Source organism: Lynx canadensis, chromosome A1, assembly GCF_007474595.2.
Source record: "Lynx canadensis isolate LIC74 chromosome A1, mLynCan4.pri.v2, whole genome shotgun sequence".
Lineage (NCBI taxonomy): Eukaryota > Metazoa > Chordata > Mammalia > Carnivora > Felidae > Lynx > Lynx canadensis.
The window spans coordinates 157,807,879-157,833,676 of NC_044303.2; the positions used below are offsets into that span (position 1 = coordinate 157,807,879).

The following is a 25,798-nucleotide window of genomic DNA, read 5'->3' on the forward strand; positions in this document are numbered from 1 at the left end:
GGGCAGAGAGAGAGAATCCCATGCCCTGTCAGTGCAGAGCCCATCATGGGGCTCGATCCCACAAACCGTGAGATCATGATGTAAGTGAAACCGAGAGACAGATGCTTAACTAACTGAGCCACCCAGGAACCCCAGACTCTATTTTTAAATGATGGGAGTAGAGTAGTGATCAAAACACAAAAATCTCTAAACTCGTGGAACTTACATTCTAAAGGCATCACAAGCCAATTTAAACAAGCTGCTGTCTTCTCTTTCCCAGCTAAAAGTTTAAAAGTTTAAAACCTAAAATCAAATCCTCTATTATCTTACTACTACTGAAATTTATCTACATTCTCAATTCATGTAACTTCATGTTTTTCCGAAGCCAAGTCAGAATAGGCAATTTTCACTCCTCTGAAACAAATGAAAAATAAAGTCCTACTTCCAAAATGAGAGACTCGCTTTGCAAAATTCTTAAGCTTGAACCTCTTGGCAAACAGCAAAATGAAGCAAATCATGAGCTGATGACATCACCCTTCCTGTCCCCAGTTAGGCTTTCAGATCAGAAGCACAGACTTTCTCAACAGAATCAGAGCGACTAAGAAGGAAGAGATAGAACTCAGAATAGCAACTATAGAGCCCTCTCTCAGCCCCTTTCAATTCTGTAGCCTAGTGGTAAGCATGTGTATATCTCATTCATATCCACTATTATTTTATAATCTAAGATCACATATATCTTTACATTGGTTTTCTCCATATCAAAGAAGTGTTTTATTCTTATAACGGAGAAAGGCATCTATTCCTTTGGTCATCTTAGAAGCCTTTGTAGAACCCACACTACCACTACCACCATCTTATTATCTTTAATGAAATTTACTATGTAGAACACCTTGCATTATTCTGGATGCATTCCCAGATTAATTTATGATAATGGAAGAGTCTTCTGATGACCTACTGGGCTGAGGCAGCCCCTAGAGCTATCTTCAGAATGCTATCTACCATAACTCCTAGATCAGTTTCTTGAAACACTAGTGATACCTCTGAGCCTACAACTTCATTACTGTTCTTGGATTTTTTCCTATTTAATTACTAAATTTTAATGCACTATGTATTTAGCTGCCTGTAATGAAGTTTATATCTCCTACTTTGGCCAGCGTTAGCCATTTGTGGAAATTTATCTCAATCTATTTGAGAAGAGCCTAAAGCTCTCTAATAATGTGGAGATTTAAGTTTTCAATTTAACATTAGCATTAGCCAGATATGACCTAGCTGGAGAGACTCAAAATAAGGAGGTTAAAAAAAAAAAAAAAAAAAAAAGCCTAGATAACTAAAGTACAGGCAAAATATGTTGTCTTCTGTTTAAAAGAGGAAGTGATCACATTCAAATGTTTTTCCAGGGGATGGGAATAAAGGCTGTAAAGTACTGTATTTAATTTATCTCTGAAATTGCAATTTATCTTACTATTGATTACAAAATTCTGTTTAGTTTAATTGGCAATACTTTTAATAGTGTATATGTGTATATAGACACACACATACACACATAAACAGTATAGTTTTAATAGCATTTTAAATTTAATAAACTCATAGAAGTAGAACATTACTAGACTAAAATGGACAGGAGGAAGAAACTTCTGAACAAAGCCATCCAAGTAGGAAGGTACAAACCTTTTGGAGAACTTTGGATAAACCAGAATTCTTGCAGGGAAGCAATGAAAGGTAAGGCTTTCATACGTGAGAAAGGCTTCAGAAACAGGTTCAGGCAGCTGACAGAAAATAGCCTGCATGTTTCATCATCTGGTAAGCTAAATTTGAGAATCTCCATAAAGGTGTGGTTCTGTAAATAACAACAACAACACAACAACAACAACTATTTTGGAATGGTTCTGTTTTTTTTCTTTTCATTCTTGAACAGATTTTTTGCTTGCCGATCAAGTCCCATGATTATTTTACATGAATTTTTTTGGAGTTCATGTAATTTCTTTTTTTTTTAAATTTTTTTTTTAATGTTTATTTATTTTTGAGAGAGAGACAGAGCACAAGCAGGGGAGGGGCAGAAAGAGAAGGAGACACACTATCCGAAGCAGGCTCCAGGCTCTGAGCTGTCAGCACAGAGCCCGATTCAGGGCTCGAACTCATGAACCATGAGGTCATGACCTGAACCGAAGTCAGATGCTCAACTGACTGAACCATCCAGGTGCCCCTCATGTAATTTCTTGATTGATCTAATTTGTCATCTGTTCCAAGTTTCCTTGTGTTCCTTTAAGTATTTCCATCCTTCCAGTTGTGTTTTATATTGTCTACACTCTGTTGTAGTTAGCCATGAAAAATAGAGAATTTATTGACTATTTAGTATTATTAGTATAAAATGTGTTTATAATAAAAACTGTAATTATGAAATTATTTAGAATATAAAGTACAGTATTATGTTAACATTATTAAATCAGTATTTCATGTTACATATAATATTAATAAAAATAATATTATTTAGTGGCAAAAAAAATCTATAATTTTCATCTTATTTACAAATAGCTCTATGAATAGAAGATTAAGGAGCACTAGATACTTTGATTTCACCAAAAAGGTAAAATGGTTGGAATTAATAAAAGTAATCAATGAGAAAACATGCATATATTCAGCATTTAAATAACATATATTGGAAAGGAATGTTCCAACCTGAATGTGCCAGAGTTTATTCATTACACTAAAACAGGCTGTTTTTTGAGCATTTGTATATGTGAGGAAGATATATGACAGCCTTATAATAGGCCTTTAAGAGATGGTATGTGTATTTCTTACAAGTTTGAGAGAAGGACATTTAATGCAAAGGAATATGGATTTCTTTTTCTTTTACAGAATATGTTAGGCTGATACCAAAATTTGCAAGGGGATTATTCACAATTGTAATGTTTTCGTTAAGGAGACTTATCTGAGATACATCTAGCTGTTTAAATCCCATCAGAAACAATAATTGTATGTGTGTGTGAGAGAGAGAGAAAAAGAGATCTCCATAGAACTCTTGAAGTCTGAGAGTTAATTATCTTAGGTAGCTGCAGGTTAGTCTAACCTCTCCAAATTCATCTTGAAGGAAAACAGTCATGTAATCAATTGTAGTGTGTCATATTTTTTCACATGTGATTGCTATGTTAATTAATCCCGTGCTACCTGCAGACGGACTGTATCCAGTGCTGCAGCGTAATTTGGCATACTGGCACAGAAAACCTGCACAGCAATGGCACACATGTACATTTCTGCAAAAATTTGTTGGTATTGTGTTAGGGTTTTCTTTTTCCATGCATACTGGAGGATATTTTATTGTTAAAAAGAATTAACCAAACTGCTAATTGGATAGTGCATTTAGCCGTCACCTTGTTTCTGGAACTGAACCAAGGTAGTCCATTGATGGGCTACTGAAGATACTATTTTGATTATCCTGTCTAAAAACTGAGAAGTTTTTGCATAAAAGAATTCTTAGACTGGTATGTAGAACAACACATCTCAAACTTTAATATGCATACAAATCACCTGGGCATCATGTTAAATATCCTTTTTGATTCATTGAGTCTGGGAGGGACATGAAATTCTGCATCTGTATCAAACTCCCAGGTGATGCTGATGCTGTTGGTCCATAGACCACTTTGGAGTAGTGAGGATATAAAGAACTGGACCTCAGGTAGAGGATGGACAAGTTATAACATATTGTGAATGCCTTTATCAGAAACATGATAATTTTGTGTCCCTTTGTCCACTCATGTGAGATTGAATGTGAAAAAAGCAAATAACATCTTACTGTTATGGCAGTAGTTTTGACCTCGTGGACCCCCCCGACAGCCCTTCAGGGTTTCTGGGATCTGCTAGGTCTCTGCAGGGTCTCTGGGATCAGCTGTAAATACCCTGTGGAAGAGATCCAGAACCATCTTGTTAAAAGTGCATACCCCAACCACTACTTTTAAGAGCAAGAGACATAGCTGACTTTCCTAACAAAGAGAAACAGACAGAGAGTTAGGCAAAATGAGGAGACAGAGGAATATGTACCAAATGAAAGAACAGGACAAAAATCACAGCAAGAGAAACAAGAAACCTAAGTGAAACAGAGCTAAGTATTACACCTGATGGAGAATTTAAGGTAATGATCATAAAGATACTCACTGGACTTGAGAAAAGAGTAGAGGACATCAGTGAGACCATTAAAAAATTCAAAATGATAAAAAAAAAAATAACAAATCATGGGGCACCTGGGTGGCTCAGTCACTTGAGCATCCAACTTTGGCTTATGTCATCATCTCACGGTTTATGAGTTCAAGCCCTGTGTCAAGTTTGCTGCTGTCAATGCAGAGCCACTTTGGATCTTCTGTCTCCCTCTCCGCCCCTCCCTGACTCGTGCACATGTGCACTTACATGCTCTCTATCTCAAAAATAAACATAAAAAAAAAAAAAAAGAATCAGAAATAACAAAATAATTCCAGTTAAAAATACACTAGATGAGGACTCCTGGGTGGGTGTTGGTTGGGTGTCCCACTTTGGCTCAGGTCATGATCTAGCGGTTTGAGCCCCATGTTGGGCTCTGCGCTGACAGCACAGAGGCTGGAGTCTGCTTCAGATTCTCTCTCTCTCTCTCTCTCTCTCTCTCTCTCTCTGCACCTCCCTGCTCATGCTCTCTCTCTCTCAAAAATAAATAAAAATTAAAAAAAAATTAAAATACACTAGAGGGGACACCTGGGTGGCTCAGTCGGTTAAGTGTCTGACTTGGGCTCAAGTCATGATCTCATGGTTTGTGAGATCAAGCCCCATGCCAGAATAGACTTCGGGAACTCAGTGGCTCACTCAAGCATAATAATATTTGCATTATAGGGACCCAGAAAAGAATAGAGGAAAGGGGGAAGAAAATCTATTTGAAGAAATAATAGGTGAAACTTCCCAGGAAGTAAATTCAGATCCAGGAGGCCCAGACATTCCCCTCCAAAAATCAACACCAAGACATACACTAATTAAAATGGCAAAAAGCAGTGATAAAGAAGTAATTTTAAAAGTAGCAAAAGAAAATAGTTACATCCAAGGGAAAACCCATAAGGCTCTTAGTGGATTTTTCCACAGAAACTTTGCAGAAGGGAGTGGCATGATACATTTAAAGTGCTGAAAGGAAAAAATCTGCAGCCAAGAATCCTCTATTCAGCAAGGCTATCATTCAGAATAGATGGAGACATAAAGAGTTTCCCAGAGGAGGAGGGGAAGATGGCGGCGTAGGAGGACGCTGGGCTCACCGCGCGTCCTGCTGATCACTTAGATTCCACCTACACCTGCCTAAATAACCCAGAAAACCGCCAGAGGATTAGCAGAACGGAGTCACCGGACCCAAGTGCAGACGAGAGGCCCACGGAAGAGGGTAGGAAGGGCGGCGAGGCGGTGCGCGCTCCACGGACTGGCGGGAGGGAGCCGGGGCAGAGGGGCGGCTCACCAGCCAAGCAGAGCCCCTGAGTCCGGCTTGCAAAAGCGGAGGGGCCTGACGGACTGTGTTCCGACAGCAAGCGCAACTTAGCGTCTGGGAGGTCATAAGTTAACAGCTCTGCTCGGAAAGCGGGAAGGCTGGAGGACAAAGGGAGGGTGAGCTGCGGAGCCCCCGGACGACAGAGCTCAGTTTGGCGGGGAACAAAGGCGCTCGCCAGCGCCATCTCCCCCGCCCATCCCCCAGCCAAAATCCCAAAGGGAACCGGTTCCCGCCAGGGAAATTGCTCGCTCCGCGCAAACACCCAACTCTGTGCTTCTGCGGAGCCAAACCTCCGGCAGTGGATCTGACTCCCTCCCACTGCCACAGGGCCCCTCCTGAAGTGGATCACCTAAGGAGAAGCGAGCTAAGCCTGCCCCCCCTCCCGCCGTGCACCTTGCCTTCCCACCCCAGCTAATATGCCAGATCCCCAGCATCACAAGCCTGGCAGTGTGCAAGTAGCCCAAACGGGCCACGCCACCCCACAGTGAATCCCGCCCCTAGGAGAGGGGAAGAGAAGGCACACACCAGTCTGACTGTAGCCCCAGCGGTGGGCTGGGGGCAGACATCAGGACGGACTGCGGCCCCGCCCACCAACTCCAGTTATACACCTCAGCACAGGGGAAGTGCCCTGCAGGTCCTCACCACACCAGGGACTATCCAAAATGACCAAGCGGAAGAATTCCCCTCAGAAGAATCTCCAGGAAATAACAACAGCTAATGAGCTGATCAAAAAGGATTTAAATAATATAACAGAAAGTGAATTTAGAATAATAGTCATAAAATTAATCGCTGGGCTGGAAAACAGCATACAGGACAGCAGAGAATCTCTTGCTACAGAGATCAAGGGACTAAGGAACAGTCACAAGGAGCTGAAAAACGCTTTAAATGAAATGCAAAACAAAATGCAAACCACCACAGCTCGGATGGAAGAGGCAGAGGAGAGAATAGGTGAACTAGAAGATAAAGTTATGGAAAAAGAGGAAGCTGAGAAAAAGAGAGATAAAAAAATCCAGGAGTATGAGGGGAAAATTAGAGAACTAAGTGATACACTAAAAAGAAATAATATACGCATAATTGGTATCCCAGAGGAGGAAGAGAGAGGGAAAGGTGCTGAAGGGGTACTTGAAGAAATAATAGCTGAGAACTTCCCTGAACTGGGGAAGGAAAAAGGCATTGAAATCCAAGAGGCACAGAGAACTCCCTTCAGACGTAACTTGAATCGATCTTCTGCACGACATATTATAGTGAAACTGGCAAAATACAAGCATAAAGAGAAAATTCTGAAAGCAGCAAGGGGTAAACGTGCCCTCACATATAAAGGGAGACCTATAAGACTCGTGACTGATCTCTCTTTTGAAACTTGGCAGGCCAGAAAGAATTGGCACGATATCTTCAGTGTGCTAAACAGAAAAAAATATGCAACCGAGAATCCTTTATCCAGCAAGTCTGTCATTTAGAATAGAAGGAGAGATAAAGGTCTTCCCAAACAAAAACTGAAGGAATTTGTCACCACTAAACCAGCCCTACAAGAGATCCTAAGGGGGACCCTGTGAGACAAAGTACCAGAGACATCACTACAAGCATAAAACATACAGACATCACAATGACTCTAAACCCGTATCTTTCTATAATAACACTGAATGTAAATGGATTAAATGCGCCAACCAAAAGACATAGGGTATCAGAATGGATAAAAAAACAAGACCCATCTATTTGCTGTCTACAAGAGACTCATTTTAGACCTGAGGACACCTTTAGATTGAGAGTGAGGGGATGGAGAACTATTTATCATGCTACTGGAAGCCAAAAGAAAGCTGGAGTAGCCATACTTATATCAGACAAACTAGACTTTAAATTAAAGGCTGTAACAAGAGATGAAGAAGGACATTATATAATAGTTACAGGGTCTATCCATCAGGAAGAGCTAACAATTATAAATGTCTATGCGCCGAATACCGGAGCCCCCAAATATATAAAACAATTACTCATAAACAGAAGCAACCTTATTGATAACAATGTGGTAATTGCTGGGGACTTTAACACCCCACTTACAGAAATGGATAGATCATCTAGACACACGGTCAATAAAGAAACAAGGGCCCTGAATGAGACATTGGATCAGATGGACTTGACAGATATATTTAGAACTCTGCATCCCAAAGCAACAGAATATACTTTCTTCTCGAGTGCACATGGAACATTCTCCAAGATAGATCATATACTGGGTCACAAAACAGCCCTTCATAAGTTTACAAGAATTGAAATTATACCATGCATACTTTCAGACCACAATGCTATGAAGCTTGAAATCAACCACAGGAAAAAGTCTGGAAAACCTCCAAAAGCATGGAGGTTAAAGAACACCCTACTAACGAATGAGTGGGTCAACCAGGCAATTAGAGAAGAAATCAAAAAATATATGGAAACAAACGAAAATGAAAATACAACAATCCAAACGCTTTGGGACGCAGCGAAGGCAGTCCTGAGAGGAAAATACATTGCAATCCAGGCCTATCTCAAGAAACAAGAAAAATCCCAAATACAAAATCTAACAGCACACCTAAAGGAAATAGAAGCAGAACAGCAAAGACACTCCAAACCCAGCAGAAGAAGAGAAATAATAAAGATCAGAGCAGAAATAAACAATATAGAATCTAAAAAAACTGTAGAGCAGATCAACGAAACCAAGAGTTGGTTTTTTGAAAAAATAAACAAAATTGACAAACCTCTAGCCAGGCTTCTCAAAAAGAAAAGGGAGATGACCCAAATAGATAAAATCATGAATGAAAATGGAATTATTACAACCGATCCCTCAGAGATACAAACAATTATCAGGGAATACTATGAAAAATTATATGCCAACAAATTGGACAACCTGGAAGAAATGGACACATTCCTGAACACCCACACTCTTCCAAAACTCAATCAGGAGGAAATAGAAAGCTTGAACAGACCCATAACCAGCGAAGAAATTGAATCAGTTATCAAAAATCTCCCAACAAATAAGAGTCCAGGACCAGATGGCTTCCCAGGGGAGTTCTACCAGACATTTAAAGCAGAGATAATACCTATCCTTCTCAAGCTATTCCAAGAAATAGAAAGGGAAGGAAAACTTGCAGACTCCTTCTATGAAGCCAGTATTACTTTGATTCCTAAACCAGACAGAGACCCAGTAAAAAAAGAGAACTACAGGCCAATATCCCTGATGAATATGGATGCAAAAATTCTCAATAAGATACTGGCAAATCGAATTCAACAGCATATAAAAAGAATAATTCACCATGATCAAGTGGGATTCATTCCTGGGATGCAGGGCTGGTTCAACATTCGCAAATCAATCAACGTGATCCATCACATTAACAAAAAAAAAGAGAAGAACCATATGATCCTGTCAATCGATGCAGAAAAGGCCTTTGACAAAATCCAGCACCCTTTCTTAATAAAAACCCTTGAGAAAGTCGGGATAGAAGGAACATACTTAAAGATCATAAAAGCCATTTATGAAAAGCCCACAGCTAACATCATCCTCAACGGGGAAAAACTGAGAGCTTTTTCCCTGAGATCAGGAACACGACAGGGATGCCCACTCTCACCGCTGTTGTTTAACATAGTGCTGGAAGTTCTAGCATCAGCAATCAGACAACAAAAGGAAATCAAAGGCATCAAAATTGGCAAAGATGAAGTCAAGCTTTCGCTTTTTGCAGATGACATGATATTATACATGGAAAATCCGATAGACTCCACCAAAAGTCTGCTAGAACTGATACATGAATTCAGCAAAGTTGCAGGATACAAAATCAATGTACAGAAATCAGTTGCATTCTTATACACTAACAATGAAGCAACAGAAAGACAAATAAAGAAGCTGATCCCATTCACAATTGCACCAAGAAGCATAAAATACCTAGGAATAAATCTAACCAAAGATGTAAAGGATCTGTATGCTGAAAACTATAGAAAGCTTATGAAGGTAATTGAAGAAGATTTAAAGAAATGGAAAGACATTCCCTGCTCATGGATTGGAAAAATAAATATTGTCAAAATGTCAATACTACCCAAAGCTATCTACACATTCAATGCAATCCCAATCAAAATTGCACCAGCATTCTTCTCGAAATTAGAACAAGCAATCCTAAAATTCATATGGAACCACAAAAGGCCCCGAATAGCCAAAGGAATTTTGAAGAAGAAGACCAAAGCAGGAGGCATCACAATCCCAGACTTTAGCCTCTACTACAAAGCTGTCATCATCAAGACAGCATGGTATTGGCACAAAAACAGACACACAGACCAATGGAATAGAATAGAAACCCCAGAACTAGACCCACAAACGTACGGCCAACTCATCTTTGACAAAGCAGGAAAGAACATCCAATGGAAAAAAGACAGCCTCTTTATTTTTTTTTTTTCAAAATTTTTTTTTTCAACGTTTATTTATTTTTGGGACAGAGAGAGACAGAGCATGAATGGGGGAGGGGCAGAGAGAGAGGGAGACACAGAGTCGGAAACAGGCTCCAGGCTCTGTGCCATCAGCCCAGAGCCCGACGCGGGGCTCGAACTCACGGACCGCGAGATCGTGACCTGGCTGAAGTCGGACGCTTAACCGACTGCGCCACCCAGGCGCCCCGACAGCCTCTTTAACAAATGGTGCTGGGAGAACTGGACAGCAACATGCAGAAGGTTGAAACTAGACCACTTTCTCACACCATTTACAAAAATAAACTCAAAATGGATAAAGGACCTAAATGTGAGACAGGAAACCATCAAAACTTTAGAGGAGAAAGCAGGAAAAGACCTCTCTGACCTCAGCCGTAGCAATCTCTTACTCGACACATCCCCAAAGGCAAGGGAATTAAAAGCAAAAGTGAATTACTGGGACCTTATGAAGATAAAAAGCTTCTGCACAGCAAAGGAAACAACCAACAAAACTAAAAGGCAACCAACGGAATGGGAAAAGATATTTGCAAATGACATATCGGACAAAGGGCTAGTATCCAAAATCTATAAAGAGCTCACCAAACTCCACACCCGAAAAACAAATAACCCAGTGAAGAAATGGGCAGAAAACATGAATAGACACTTCTCTAAAGAAGACATCCAGATGGCCAACAGGCACATGAAAAGATGTTCAGCGTCGCTCCTTATCAGGGAAATACAAATCAAAACCACACTCAGGTATCACCTCACGCCAGTCAGAGTGGCCAAAATGAACCAATCAGGAGACTATAGATGCTGGAGAGGATGTGGAGAAACGGGAACCCTCTTGCACTGTTGGTGGGAATGCAAATTGGTGCAGCCGCTCTGGAAAGCAGTGTGGAGGTTCCTCAGAAAATTACAAATAGACCTACCCTATGACCCAGCAATAGCACTGCTAGGAATTTACCCAAGGGATACAGGAGTACTGATGCATAGGGGCACTTGTACCCCAATGTTTATAGCAGCACTCTCAACAATAGCCAAATTATGGAAAGAGCCTAAATGTCCATCAACTGATGAATGGATAAAGAAATTGTGGTATATATACACAATGGAATACTATGTGGCAATGAGAAAAAATGAAATATGGCCTTTTGTAGCAACGTGGATGGAACTGGAGAGTGTAATGCTAAGTGAAATAAGCCATACAGAGAAAGACAGATACCATATGGTTTCACTCTTATGTGGATCCTGAGAAACTTAACAGGAACCCATGGGGGAGGGGAAGGAAAAAAAAAAAAAAAAAGAGGTTAGAGTGGGAGAGAGCCAAAGCATAAGAGACTGTTAAAAACTGAGAACAAACTGAGGGTTGATGGGGGGTGGGAGGGAGGGGAGGGTGGGTGATGGGTATTGAGGAGGGCACCTTTTGGGATGAGCACTGGGTGTTATATGGAAACCAATTTGTCAATAAATTTCATATATATATAAAAAAAAAAAAAAAAAAGAGTTTCCCAGACAAAAATTAAAGGAGTTCATTAGAGCACCTGGCTGACACCGTCAGTTAAGTGCCGACTCCTGATTTTGATTCAGGTCATGATCTCAGGGCCATGGGATGGAGCCCCACATTGGGATCCTCACTGAGCATGAAGCCTGCTTAAGATTCTTTCTCTCTCTATCTCTATCTGTCTTCCCCCTCTCTCTTTCTTCTCTCAAATTAAAAAATTAAAGGAGTTCATGACTAACCTAGCCCTACAAGAAATATTAAAGAGGACTCTGAGTGGAGAGACCATGAATAGGAATATGAAAAGTGAGAAACACAGAGGTAGTAAAAATAAATTTATATGAAAAAATCAGCCAAGGGACTCACAAAAGGAAATAAAGTATGACATTGTATACCTAAAATGTGGGAAGGAGAGGAGTAAAGAATGGGTTCAAACTTGAGCAACCATCAACTTAAGATAGACTGCTCTATGCAGAAGATGTTACATACAGACCTAATAGAAACCACCAACAAAATGTAATAGAAATGTAAAGAATAAAGAGAAAGGAATCCAAATATATCACTAAAGAAAAGCCAACTTAAGGTGACAAAAGAAAGCAAGGAAGAAAAGAACAGAGAAGATCCACAAACACAACACAAATAACAAAATGGCAATAAATATAATAAATACAAAATAAATATATACATATCTAACAATAATTACTTTGAATGTAAATGGACTAAATGCTCCAATCAAAAGACACAGGGTGGTGGACCATCTAAATGCTGCTTACAAGAGACACACTTCATACCTAAAGACACTTGCAGCCTGAAAGTGAGGAGATGCAAAAACATTTATCATGCAAACAGGTGTCAAAAGAAAACCAGGGTTTCAATACTTAGACAAAATTGACTTAAAACCAAGAATGTAACAAGAGACAAAGGACACTATATAATCATCACAGAGACAATCCAAAAAGAAGATATAATAATTGTAAATATTTATGCACCCAACATGAGAGCACCCAAATACATAAAACAGTTAATAATAAGTACAAATGAACTAATCAATAATACAATAATAGTATGGGACTTTAACACTCCACTTATATCAATGGACACATCATCTAAACAGATAATCAAAAAGGAAACAGTGGCTTTGAATGACAAACCAGATGGATTTAATAGATATATTAATAGATATAGATATGGATATATTCAGAACATTCCATCCTAAAAGAGCAGAATACACATTCTTTTCAAGTGTACATGGAACATTCTCCAGAATAGATCACATATTAGGTCACAAAATAAGTCTTGACAATTTCAAAAAGACTGAAGTCATACCACGTATCTTTTTGTTTGTTTGTTTGTTTTTATTTTTTTTTTATATGTATGAAATTTATTGACAAATTGGTTTCCATACAACACCCAGTGCTCATCCCAAAAGGTGCCCTCCTCAATACCCATCACCCACCCTCCCCTCCCTCCCACCCCCCATCAACCCTCAGTTTGTTCTCAGTTTTTAACAGTCTCTTATGCTTTGGCTCTCTCCCACTCTAACGTCCTTTTTTTTTTTTTTTTTTTTTTTTCCTTCCCCTCCCCCATGGGTTCCTGTTAAGTTTCTCAGGATCCACATAAGAGTGAAACCATATGGTATCTGTCTTTCTCTGTATGGCTTATTTCACTTAGCATCACACTCTCCAGTTCCATCCACGTTGCTACAAAAGGCCATATTTCATTTTTTCTCATTGCCACGTAGTATTCCATTGTGTATATAAACCACAATTTCTTTATCCATTCATCAGTTGATGGACATTTAGGCTCTTTCCATAATTTGGCTATTGTTGAGAGTGCTGCTATGAACATTGGGGTACAAGTGCCCCTATGCATCAGTACTCCTGTATCCCTTGGGTAAATTCCTAGCAGTGCTATTGCTGGGTCATAGGGTAGGTCTATTTGTAATTTTCTGAGGAACCTCCACACTGCTTTCCAGAGTGGCTGCACCAATTTGCATTCCCACCAACAGTGCAAGAGGGTTCCCGTTTCTCCACATCCTCTCCAGCATCTATAGTCTCCTGATTGGTTCATTTTGGCCACTCTGACTGGCGTGAGGTGATACCTGAGTGTGGTTTTGATTTGTATTTCCCTGATAAGGAGCGACGCTGAACATCTTTTCATGTGCCTGCTGGCCATCTGGATGTCTTCTTTAGAGAAGTGTCTATTCATGTTTTCTGCCCATTTCTTCACTGGGTTATTTGTTTTTTGGGTGTGGAGTTTGGTGAGCTCTTTATAGATTTTAGATACTAGCCCTTTGTCCGATATGTCATTTGCAAATATCTTTTCCCATTCCGTTGGTTGCCTTTTAGTTTTGTTGGTTGTTTCCTTTGCTGTGCAGAAGCTTTTTATCTTCATAAGGTCCCAGTAATTCACTTTTGCTTTTAATTCCCTTGCCTTTGGGGATGTGTCGAGTAAGAGATTGCTACGGCTGAGGTCAGAGAGGTCTTTTCCTGCTTTCTCCTCTAAGGTTTTGATGGTTTCCTGTCTCACATTTAGGTCCTTTATCCATTTTGAGTTTATTTTTGTAAATGGTGTGAGAAAGTGGTCTAGTTTCAACCTTCTGCATGTTGCTGTCCAGTTCTCCCAGCACCATTTGTTAAAGAGGCTGTCTTTTTTCCATTGGATGTTCTTTCCTGCTTTGTCAAAGATGAGTTGGCCATACGTTTGTGGGTCTAGTTCTGGGGTTTCTATTCTATTCCATTGGTCTGTGTGTCTGTTTTTGTGCCAATACCATGCTGTCTTGATTATGACAGCTTTGTAGTAGAGGCTAAAGTCTGGGATTGTGATGCCTCCTGCTTTGGTCTTCTTCTTCAAAATTCCTTTGGCTATTCGGGGCCTTTTGTGGTTCCATATGAATTTTAGGATTGCTTGTTCTAGTTTCGAGAAGAATGCTGGTGCAATTTTGATTGGGATTGCATTGAATGTGTAGATAGCTTTGGGTAGTATTGACATTTTGACAATATTTATTTTTCCAATCCATGAGCAGGGAATGTCTTTCCATTTCTTTAAATCTTCTTCAATTACCTTCATAAGCTTTCTATAGTTTTCAGCATACAGATCCTTTACATCTTTGGTTAGATTTATTCCTAGGTATTTTATGCTTCTTGGTGCAATTGTGAATGGGATCAGCTTCTTTATTTGTCTTTCTGTTGCTTCATTGTTAGTGTATAAGAATGCAACTGATTTCTGTACATTGATTTTGTATCCTGCAACTTTGCTGAATTCATGTATCAGTTCTAGCAGACTTTTGGTGGACTCTATCGGATTTTCCATGTATAATATCATGTCATCTGCAAAAAGCGAAAGCTTGACTTCATCTTTGCCAATTTTGATGCCTTTGATTTCCTTTTGTTGTCTGATTGCTGATGCCAGAACTTCCAGTACTATGTTAAACAACAGCGGTGAGAGTGGACATCCCTGTCGTGTTCCTGATCTCAGGGAAAAAGCTCTCAGTTTTTCCCCGTTGAGGATGATGTTAGCTGTGGGCTTTTCATAAATGGCTTTTATGATCTTTAAGTATGTTCCTTCTATCCCGACTTTCTCAAGGGTTTTTATTAAGAAAGGGTGCTGGATTTTGTCAAAGGCCTTTTCTGCATCGATTGACAGGATCATATGGTTCTTCTCTTTTTTTTTGTTAATGTGATGGATCACGTTGATTGATTTGCGAATGTTGAACCAGCCCTGCATCCCAGGAATGAATCCCACTTGATCATGATGAATAATTCTTTTTTTATACTGTTGAATTCGATTTGCTAGTATCTTATTAAGAATTTTTGCATCCATATTCATCAGGGATATTGGCCTGTAGTTCTCTTTTTTTACTGGGTCTCTGTCTGGTTTAGGAATCAAAGTAATACTGGCTTCATAGAAGGAGTCTGGAAGTTTTCCTTCCCTTTCTATTTCTTGGAATAGCTTGAGAAGGATAGGTATTATCTCTGCTTTAAACGTCTGGTAGAACTCCCCTGGGAAGCCATCTGGTCCTGGACTCTTATTTGTTGGGAGATTTTTGATAACTGATTCAATTTCTTCGCTGGTTATGGGTCTGTTCAAGCTTTCTATTTCCTCCTGATTGAGTTTTGGAAGAGTGTGGGTGTTCAGGAATGTGTCCATTTCTTCCAGGTTGTCCAATTTGTTGGCATATAATTTTTCATAGTATTCCCTGATAATTGTTTGTATCTCTGAGGGATTGGTTGTAATAATTCCATTTTCATTCATGATTTTATCTATTTGGGTCATCTCCCTTTTCTTTTTGAGAAGCCTGGCTAGAGGTTTGTCAATTTTGTTTATTTTTTCAAAAAACCAACTCTTGGTTTCGTTGATCTGCTCTACAGTTTTTTTTAGATTCTATATTGTTTATTTCTGCTCTGATCTTTATTATTTCTCTTCTTCTGCTGGGTTTGGAGTGTCTTTGCTGTTCTGCTTCTATTTCCTTTAGGTGTGCTGTTAGATTTTGTATTTGGGATTTTTCTTGTTTCTTGAGATAGGCCTGGATTGCAATGTATTTTCCTCTCAGGACTGCCTTCGCTGCGTCCCAAAGCGTTTGGATTGTTGTATTTTCATTTTCGTTTGTTTCCATATATTTTTTGATTTCTTCTCTAATTGCCTGGTTGACCCACTCATTCGTTAGTAGGGTGTTCTTTAACCTCCATGCTTTTGGAGGTTTTCCAGACTTTTTCCTGTGGTTGATTTCAAGCTTCATAGCATTGTGGTCTGAAAGTATGCATGGTATAATTTCAATTCTTGTAAACTTATGAAGGGCTGTTCCACGTATCTTTTCTTATCACAACACAATGAAATTAGAAATCAACTATAAGAGGGTTGCCTGGGTGGCTTAGTCGGTTAAGCATCTGACTTTGGTTCAGGTCACAAAATTCAGGTCAGCAGATTTTTTCCTTCCTGCAGTTTATGGGTTCAAGCCCTGTATTGGGCTCTATTTTGATAGCCTGGAGCCTGCTTCGGATTCTGTATCTCCCTGTCTCTCTTCCCCTCCCCCGCTCACTCTCTCTCAAAAATAAACAAACATTAAAAATAATTTTTTAAAAACACCAGAAAAAATCTGGAAAGAACACAAATACATGGAGGTTAAATAACATGCTACTAAACAATGAATGGGTCAACTAAGAAATCAAAGGGGAAATAAAAATACATGGAGACAAATGAAAATGAAAACACAAGAGTCCAAAATTTTTGTGATGTGGAAAAAATGGTTCTAAGAGAGAATTTTATAGCACTACAGGCCCACAAAAAGAAGAAAAGTTTCAAATAAACAACTTGACCTTACACTTAAAGGAGATAGTAAAAGAAAGAGAAACAAAACCCAAAAGCAGCAGAAGGAAGGAACTAATAAAGATTAGAACAGAAATAAATGATATAGAAACTAAAAAAACAATAGAATAGATCAATGAAACCAGGAGCTGACCCTTTGATAACATGAACAAAATTGACAAACCTCTAGCCACACTCATCAAAAAAGAAAAGAGAGAGAGAAGGAGAGGACTCAAGACTCAAATAAAATCAGAAACAAAAGATGAGAATTAACAACCAACATCACAGAAATACAAAGGACTATCAGAGAATATTTTGAAAAATTACATCCAAAAAACTGGGCAACCTAGAAGAAATGGATAAATTTCTAGAAACATACACTAAAACTGAAACCAGAGGAAATAGAAAATTTGAACAAACCAATTACCAGCAATGAAATTGAATCAAAAAACAAAAACAAAAAAAAAAAAAAACCAAAAACCTCCCAACGAACAAAAGTCTAGGACCAGACATCTTCATAGGTGAATTCTACTGAACATTTAAAGAGTTAATACCGATTCTCAAACTTTTTCCAACAATAAGAAGTGGAAGTAAAATTTCCAAATTAATTCTATGAGGCCAGCATTACCCTGATAACCAAAACCATATAAAGACACAACAACAACAAACTACAGGCCAATATCTCTGATTAATATAGATGTAAAAATCCTCAACAAAAAAATTAGCAAACTGAATCCAACAACACATTTTAAAAAATAATTCACCACAATCAACTGAGATTTATTCATGGAATGTAAGGATGGTTCAATATTTGCAAATCAGTCAACATGATACATCACACCAATAGGAGAAAGGACAAAAACCACATGATCATTTTTAGTAGATGCAGAAAAAGCACATAACAAAGTATGGCATCCATTCATTATTTTAAAAACCTTCAACAAAGTAGATTTGAAGGGAACACACTTCAACATAATAAATGCCTTATGTGAAAAACCCACAGCAAACATCATACTTAATGGTGAAAAACTAAGAGTTTTTCCTTTATGGTCAGGAACAAGACAGGGATATCCACTCTCACCATTGTTACTTAACTTAGTAATGGAAGTTCTAGCCCCAGCAGCCAGAAAAAAAAGAAAGGAATAAAAGGCATCCAAATTGGTAAAGAAGAAGAAAAATTTTCACTATTTGCAGATGACATGGTACTATATATAGAAAACTCCAAAGACTCCACCAAAAAACTACTAGAACTGATAAATGAATTCAGTAAGGTTGCAGGGTACAAAATCACTGTACAGAAATCCATTGCATTTCTATACACTAATAATGAAGCAGGAAAAAGAGAAATTAAGAAAACAATCCCATTTACAGTTGCACCAAAAATAATAAAATTCCTAGGAATAAATGTAACTGAAGAGGTGAAAGACCTATATTCTGAAAACTATAAAATACTGATGAAAGAAATTGAAGGTGACAATGGTGAAAGAAATGGGATGACATTCCATGCTCATGGATCAGAACCACAGATATTATTAAAATATCTATACTACCCAAAGCAGTATACAGATTTAATACAATCCCTATCAAAATACTAACAGCATTTTTCACAGAGCTAGAACTATCAAAAAATTTGTATGGAACCACAAAAGACCCTGAATAGCCAAAGCAATCTTGGAAAAGAAAAACAAAACTGGAGGTATCATAATTGCAGACTTAGGTTACATTACAAAGCTGTAGTAATCAAAATAATATGGTACTGGCACAAAAATAGACACATAGATCAACAGAATAGAAAGCCCAGAAATAGACCCACAATCTTTGATAAAGGATGCAAGAATATGCAATAAGAAAAAGGCAGTCTCTTTGACAAATGGTGCTGGGAAAAATGGACAGCTACATGCACAAGAATAATACTGGACCAATTTGTTACATCATACACAAAAATAAACCCAAAATGGATCAAAGATCTAAATGTGAGACCTGAAACCATAAAAATCCTAGAAGACCGCAATAATATCTCTGACATTGGCCATAAGAACATCTTTCTAGATATGTCTCCTGAGACAAGAGAAACAAAAGCAAAAATAAACTATTGGTACTGCATCAAAATAAACAGCTTCTCACAGCAAAAGAACAACCAACAAAAACAACCTACTCAATGGGAGAAGATATTTGCAAATGACATATCCAAAATCTGTGGGTTAGTATCCATTTCTAGTATCCATTTCTCCAAAGAAGACATCCAGATGGCCAAACAGACGCATGAAAAGATGCTCATCATCACTCATCATCAGGGAAATGCAAATCAAAACCATAATGAGATATCACCTTACACCTGTCAGAATGGCTGAAATCAAAACACAAGAAACAAGTGTTGGTGAGGATGTGGAGAAATAGGAAACCTGGCGCACTGTGGATAGGAATGCAAACTGGTGGAGCCTCTGTGGAAGACAGTGTAGAGGTTCAAAAAGTTAAAAATGGAACCACCATATGATTTAGTAATCACACTACTATTTACCCAAAAACCAAAAAGCTAATTCAAAGGGAAACATGTACTCCTATGTTTATTGAAGCTTTACAATAGTGAAATTATGGAAACAACCTAAGTGTCCATTGATAGATGAATGGATAAAAAGGAAGTGGTATATATATACAATGGAATATTATTCAGCCACAGAAAGGAATGAAATCTTGCCACTTGCAACAACATGGATAGAGCTAGAGAGTATAATGCTAAGCAAGATAAGCCCATCAGAAAAAGACAAATAGCCTATGATTTCACCCATATGTGGAATTTAAGAAACAAATCAACAAAGGGGAAAAAAAGAGAGAGAGAGAAAGAAACAAAAAAGCAGACTGTTAACTATAGAGAACAAGCACACAGTTACCAGACGGGAGGTGGGTAGGGAGATGGGTGAAATGGGTGAAGGGGATTAAAGAGTACACTGATCTTGATGAGCACTGAGTTATATATGGAAATGTTGAATCACTATATTATACACCTGAAACAAAACTGTATGTTAACTACACTGGAACAAAAATAAAAATAAAACCCTCTCTTCTTCTGACAGAAAAAAAGACAAAATGCTAGAAAATTTAGGAGAGATATTAGGAACTTGAAACATTTTTTATTTTACTAAATATCTTATATGAAAAAGTAACCCTTCTATAAGTGAATGTTATCCCCTGGAGCTGTGCAATAAGGTTATCCTGGTTAAGGTCAGAGGTGAAACAACTGGGCTGACGATGGGCTTTGGAGACTTTGGGGCTGGGGTTGAAAATGAGGAGTTACTTCAAATAAAGCAAAAATTGCTTGGGAGCTGATGGAAATGTTCTAAAATTATTGTTTGCGTGCCTGGCTGGCTAAGTCAATACAGCATGTGACTCTTGATCTAGGGTTGTGAATTCAAGCCCCACACTTGGCATAGAAATTACTTTAAAAAATTGGATTGTTGTGGGGCACCTGGTTGGCTCAGTCGGTTAAGCATCAACTTCAGCTCAGGTCTTGGTATTACGGGTTCATGAGTTCAAGCCCTGCATCAGGCTCTGTGCTGACAGCTCAAAGACTGGAGCCTGCTTTGCATTCTGTGTCTCTTTCTGTCTCTCTGCCCGTTCCCCACTCATGCTCTGTCTCTCTCTGCCTCAAAAATAAACACTAAAAAAAAAAAAAAAATTGGATTGTTGTGATGGTTGCATAACTTTGCAAATCTACTAAAAGTCAATTGTACACTTAAAATGAAAAAAAAAAAAGAAAAAGTAACCCTTCTAAATAATCTGTCTTAGTTTAAAGAACACACGGGTGAATATTTGCGTTTTGTCTTTTTTTTCCTGGTTTTTGTATTTGCAAGCCTCAGTAACCCTCTTAATGAGAGCTAGTGTAGTGAGCCTGATTCTTTACACGACTGAGTCTAAAAATTGTTTTCCATATTGATTTCTTATATTTATGTTTAGTCAGTTTTTTAAAATCTTTTTTAGTACCTTCTAACACACCTGTCTTTTGACCTCCTCAGCAATCGCGTTGAAGCATGGACAAGAGATGTTGCTTTCTTACTCAGACAAGAAGGCAGGCCTATGGTTAATCTTATCCCTAAAAAGACTAAAGTCAGAATAATGGAAGAAGACTGGAAGAATACAGACAGAGCAGTAAATTGGTTAAGAAAGGAAGCAAGTAATTACACTCAACCATTTGTTCTATACTTGGGATTAAATTTACCACATCCATATCCTTCACCATCGTCAGGAGAAAATTTTGGATCTTCAACATTTCACACATCTCTTTACTGGCTTAAAAAGGTAAGTACACTATTGTGTGCTCAAAAGTACAAGTTAATATTAGAAGCTGTATGTTATTGGTACTTGCCCAGGGTTTTTTTTATTGTCACTTTTAAAGAAAAATTTAAAAATTGTTTACCTTAGTAAATCAAACTTGACCAATAATTGGTTCACAAAAACCAAAGGGACAATTTTACAGAAATAAATAAATATTAAAACTCAGGAAACTACTTCTGAGTTGAACACATTTGCATATAATTTATCTATAAAAAGAGAAACTAGGGGCATCTGGGTGGTTCAGTAGGTTAAGTATCTGACTTCTGCTCAGGTCAAGATCTTGCGGTGCATGAGTTTGAGCCCCAGTCAGGCCCTGTGCTGACAGCTGGGAGACTGGAGCTTGCTTCAGATTCTGTGTCTCCCTCTTTCTCTCTGCCCTTCCCCCACTCACGCTCTGTCTCTGTCTCTGTCTCTCTCAAAAATAAAAATAAACATTAAAAAGAGAGAGAGAGTGAAACTAAAAGATACTCTCTTAAGAGTGCAGGCAGTCCTCACCTGCCACAGGTCAGGGTGGTAAAAGTGACCATGCAAGCTGAAACTGTACAAAGAGATCTCAATAATCAACTGAGAAAATGACTATTTTTCTAGGACTCCTAAATACATTTGTCAAAACATTAAACCTCTCTTCTTCTGGGTTATAAACATATAGGGAAATGAAAAAAAAATAGTAACACTAATGTTTAACGCACTAAAGTTTAATAACTAAAAACACTAGAAACTGAGAATTAAAGTATTTTGTGTCTTTGTGAAAGAAAAAAACAAATCAGGAGTTTGAACAGTGCTTGCCTGCTCGTTGTATAACAAGACATGGAGCAAGCAGCTCTACGTCTTGGCAGATTGTCATATTCCTTTCTAAACATGGATCACCTTCCAACATTTTACCCTTTGCACTTTCAATGTCATGATAAATTTCTGAGAGTTCCTTTAAGGTACAGATTTTTGCTAGTGTCACTTTCCCTAGGACACGCTCATCCTTTTTTGCAATGGCCTTCCTCCTTTATATCCACGAGTGTGTCTTCGCCAAGCTCCTCTGGCTGCACAGCTAGAGTGTATCAAATGGCAGCAGTGTCAGCATTCTCAGATTGGCTACTTTTTCTATAACTCTAATTAATGTTTGATTCAAATTTCACATCTAGTGTTACCACTTTTTCATTTTTTTTTTTTTTTTTACTCTACATTTATCTTTTTTGGTAAGTCCCCTCTTTTGATTATCCATTTTTGCAAAACGTCACGTGGATTTTTCGCTGGGAGTCAAGGAGGCAGCACAAGGATACACTTTGCTGAGGGTACATAACTGAAGAAAAGATATGCAGTGACCAATCACTGACAGACGCTTTTAAAAATGACCTGATTAGTCACTGATTTGATACACATCTGTAATTTACATAGTGATTTGTAGACTAAAGAGCTAGCAGTATTTGTGACATTTTGCGGTTTATGCAGTATAATTACAGTTAATGTACTTTGGTAACTAAAATTTGAACTGTGTTGTTGAGGGACTGGTATTCCTTAAACTGTGGTAACTGAAATCCATACACATCTGGACCATGCAAATGAGGACTACCTGTGTTATGAAACGTGTCAAGTTAAATTTAAGTTCGTACCTAATCAGGGGGTACCTGGGCGGCTTAGTCAGTTAAGAGTCCAACTCTTGATTTTGGCGTAGGTCATGATCCCAGGCTCATAGGATCGAGCCTCATGTCAGGCTTTACACTGAGCACGGAGCCTGCTTAAGAGTCTGTCTGTCCCTCTGCCCCTCCTGGCTCTCACTCTCTAAAATTAAAAAACAAAAACAAAATCTCTAATCAAAAATGCTAGGGGCACCTGGCTGGCTCAGTCAGTAGAGCATGTGACTCTTGATCTTGGTATTGTAAGTTCAAGTCCCACATTGGGTGTAGAGATTACTTAAAACTAAAATCTTTAAAAAAAAAAAAAAAAAAAGGGAATGTTTAGTGAACCCTGTTTCAAAGGAAACAATGTAAAATTTTTAGATACTTTATGTCTTCTGAAAAACTTGTATCTAGCTCTATCTTGAAAAATTTGTCTAGAATTAGTACTAGCCTAATGAACTGAATCAAATAACTTTTAAGTAAATTGCAAGTAGAAATTTGAGATTTTTTAGTTACATGACTAAAAAAAGAAATGTATGACTTAAGTCTAGTCTTTTCACCAAAACTCTTAAGCATTTATATGTATTAAAAAGTTGTATTTGTTTTTAGCAAACATTTGACTGTCTCACTCGATATTTGCATTTTTCTAGTGAACTGCTGGGAAAATGATCTAGATTCTGAGGTTGCTGATTCTGGAATTTTGAGTTGATCACACACTATGTTAAAAAGCTTGGATACTTTTTCTGGACTAGAATAATGCCTAATATAGCTCATGTTTATTATTGTCATGTATAATTATAAAATAATTTTTATAACTGTCTCACTATATATGCAAGTATTAGTATATACCTTTTGTTGTTACTATGAATATTAACACTTTGTTCCTAATTATGTATTTGATTTACTTTTACATAACTCATAATTATTCTCTTCTACTATCCTAAGTAATTAAGTCAGTCCAGTTCACCATACATACTTGTTGGAGGAGAAGAATATTACTACCTTGTTTTTCTCTCCTTTTTAGGTATCTTATGATGCCATCAAAATCCCCAAGTGGTTACCTCTGTCTGAAATGCACCCTGTAGATTATTACTCTTCTTATACAAAAAACTGCACTGGAAAGTTTACAGAAAAAGAAATTAAGAATATTAGGGCCTTTTATTATGCTATGTGTGCCGAGACAGATGCCATGCTTGGTAGGTGGTATATTTAATAAGCAATTAAATGAAGAAAATGTATAATATTTTTCCAATAAACTGTGATCATGCTGGTTGGTGACTTGTATGAACTTCCTCAGATAGTGTTTTATAACAGTTGCTTAGATGCTAAAAACTTAAAATTATAAAAATCTTGACACATAAAAAATTGGATAATGTGCATTATTAATTGTGGAATAAAAAGCCTTTTCTATCTTGATTATTCATAAATTAAGAAATGCTCAGATTTGTTCATAAAGATAGGAGCATACAAGGCTAGTATCTGCTTGAAACAAAACTTTTTACCTGCTTTAAACAGGAATCAGTGTTTAACCAAACAGAGGGACCCATGTGACAGGTAATTGTAAGACAGCTTAGGTTCTAAGTGGCCCTAAGTGTTTAGTCACAGATTCTTGTGACTTCTCCCAAGCTTGTAATAACTTCGAAACAAAACCATTCTTCCCAGGCCCTTTAGAGCAAGGTTTAACTAAACCTGACATCAGTTTGCCATCAGTGTATTCTGGTCCAGAATCATATGGAGTTTCCTTCCCTAGCTCATTTCAAGACCCTACCTGGTTCCATAAGATGCCTATCAAGAAAGTGTTTTGTCTACTCATTTGTAGAGTTACTTGATGGCCATTTCTAATTTAGATTGGAGAACCCTTGGTTTAAAAAAAAATTTATTTTTCTAACAAGTTATTTTTCATATTTTGCTATACTGTGGAGTGGAGCAGAATTGCTTTAGTGAAATGCGGGAAGCACCTCTTCTGTACAAAGTATACTTTGAGAGTGAAGGAGTGGCTGTTTCTTAAAAAGCATTCATTGGGCAAAAATAAAAATAAAAAAAAAAGCATTCGTTGGGCAAAAATAGAAAAGCATAAAACAGAAAGCAAAAAAGATATGGGTAAATTATTTATATATAGTGAGTATAATATGATTTAAAAGTCCTAAGGATCTTCCAAGTACTCAATCTTAAATGTAAATGAGATTTTAAGTAAATTTCTTTCATCCTCACATTTTCTGATGTTTGTGAATATTGACCCATTTGCACCCTGGAAATTGCTTCCAAAAGTTTGCAGCTATCCATTCATCTGTATCTACTAAGGTGAAATACTTTATATATATAATGTTGCTGCAGGGAGTGTGGGAATACCTCTTGAAGTCTCTTCAGAGGAAAAATTGCAGCAGCAGCTCACTTCTAGTTACAAAGTTTATGGAATATGGTGTATCTTGTTAAATCCACAAAAAACACTAAGCTCTTGGGACACCTGGGTGGCTCAGTCAGTTAAGCCACCGACTCCTGATTTCGGTTCAGGTCATTATCTCACAGTTTGTGAGTTCCAGCCCTGTGTCAGGCCCTGCCCTGACAGCTCGGAACCTACTTGAGATTCTCTCTCTTCCTCTCTCTCTGCCCCTCCCCCACATGTGCTCATGCTTTCTCTCTCAAAATAAATAAATAAACTTAAAACAAAAAACACTAAGCTCTTTTTCCACCTCAGGGCCTTTATATTTGCTTTTCACCTCTGCCTGGAATACTTTTCCATTTGTTTCAAAAAAAAATTTTTTTTTTTTAATGTTTATTTATTTTTGAGACAGAGAGACAGAACATGAGCAGGGGAAGGGGCAGAGAGAGAGGAGACACAGAATCCAAAGCAGGCTCCAGGTGCTGAGCTGTCAGCACAGAGCCCAATGTGGGGCTCAAATTCACGAACCTCAAGATCATGACCTAAGTCGAAGTTGGACGCTTAACCGACTGAGCCACCCAGGTGCCCCTCCATTTGTTTTTTACATGGCTGGCTATTCTCAGTCTTAAGTTCTCAGTTCAAGTATCACCTCCTCAGGGATGTCTTCCCCACCACCATAAGTTAGTATACCAGCCCCACCATCCTGCTTACTCTATACCTTATCATCCTGATTGTTTATATAATCTTTAATTATTAAGTTTATTTACTTGTTTACATCTGCTTCCCTTGAACAA

General features: G+C 38.0%; 1 protein-coding gene across 1 annotated transcript in view; it reads left to right on the top strand.

Moving 5' to 3' along the window:
• Positions 1 to 25,798, top strand: part of ARSK (arylsulfatase family member K) — a 54,472-nt gene that overhangs the window by 16,394 nt on the left and 12,280 nt on the right. The window contains exons 4-5 of the mRNA XM_030325124.1: positions 20,696 to 20,978; positions 23,649 to 23,820. Coding sequence (XP_030180984.1) covers positions 20,696 to 20,978; positions 23,649 to 23,820 — 455 coding nt within the window. The remainder of the gene's footprint in view (positions 1 to 20,695; positions 20,979 to 23,648; positions 23,821 to 25,798) is intronic.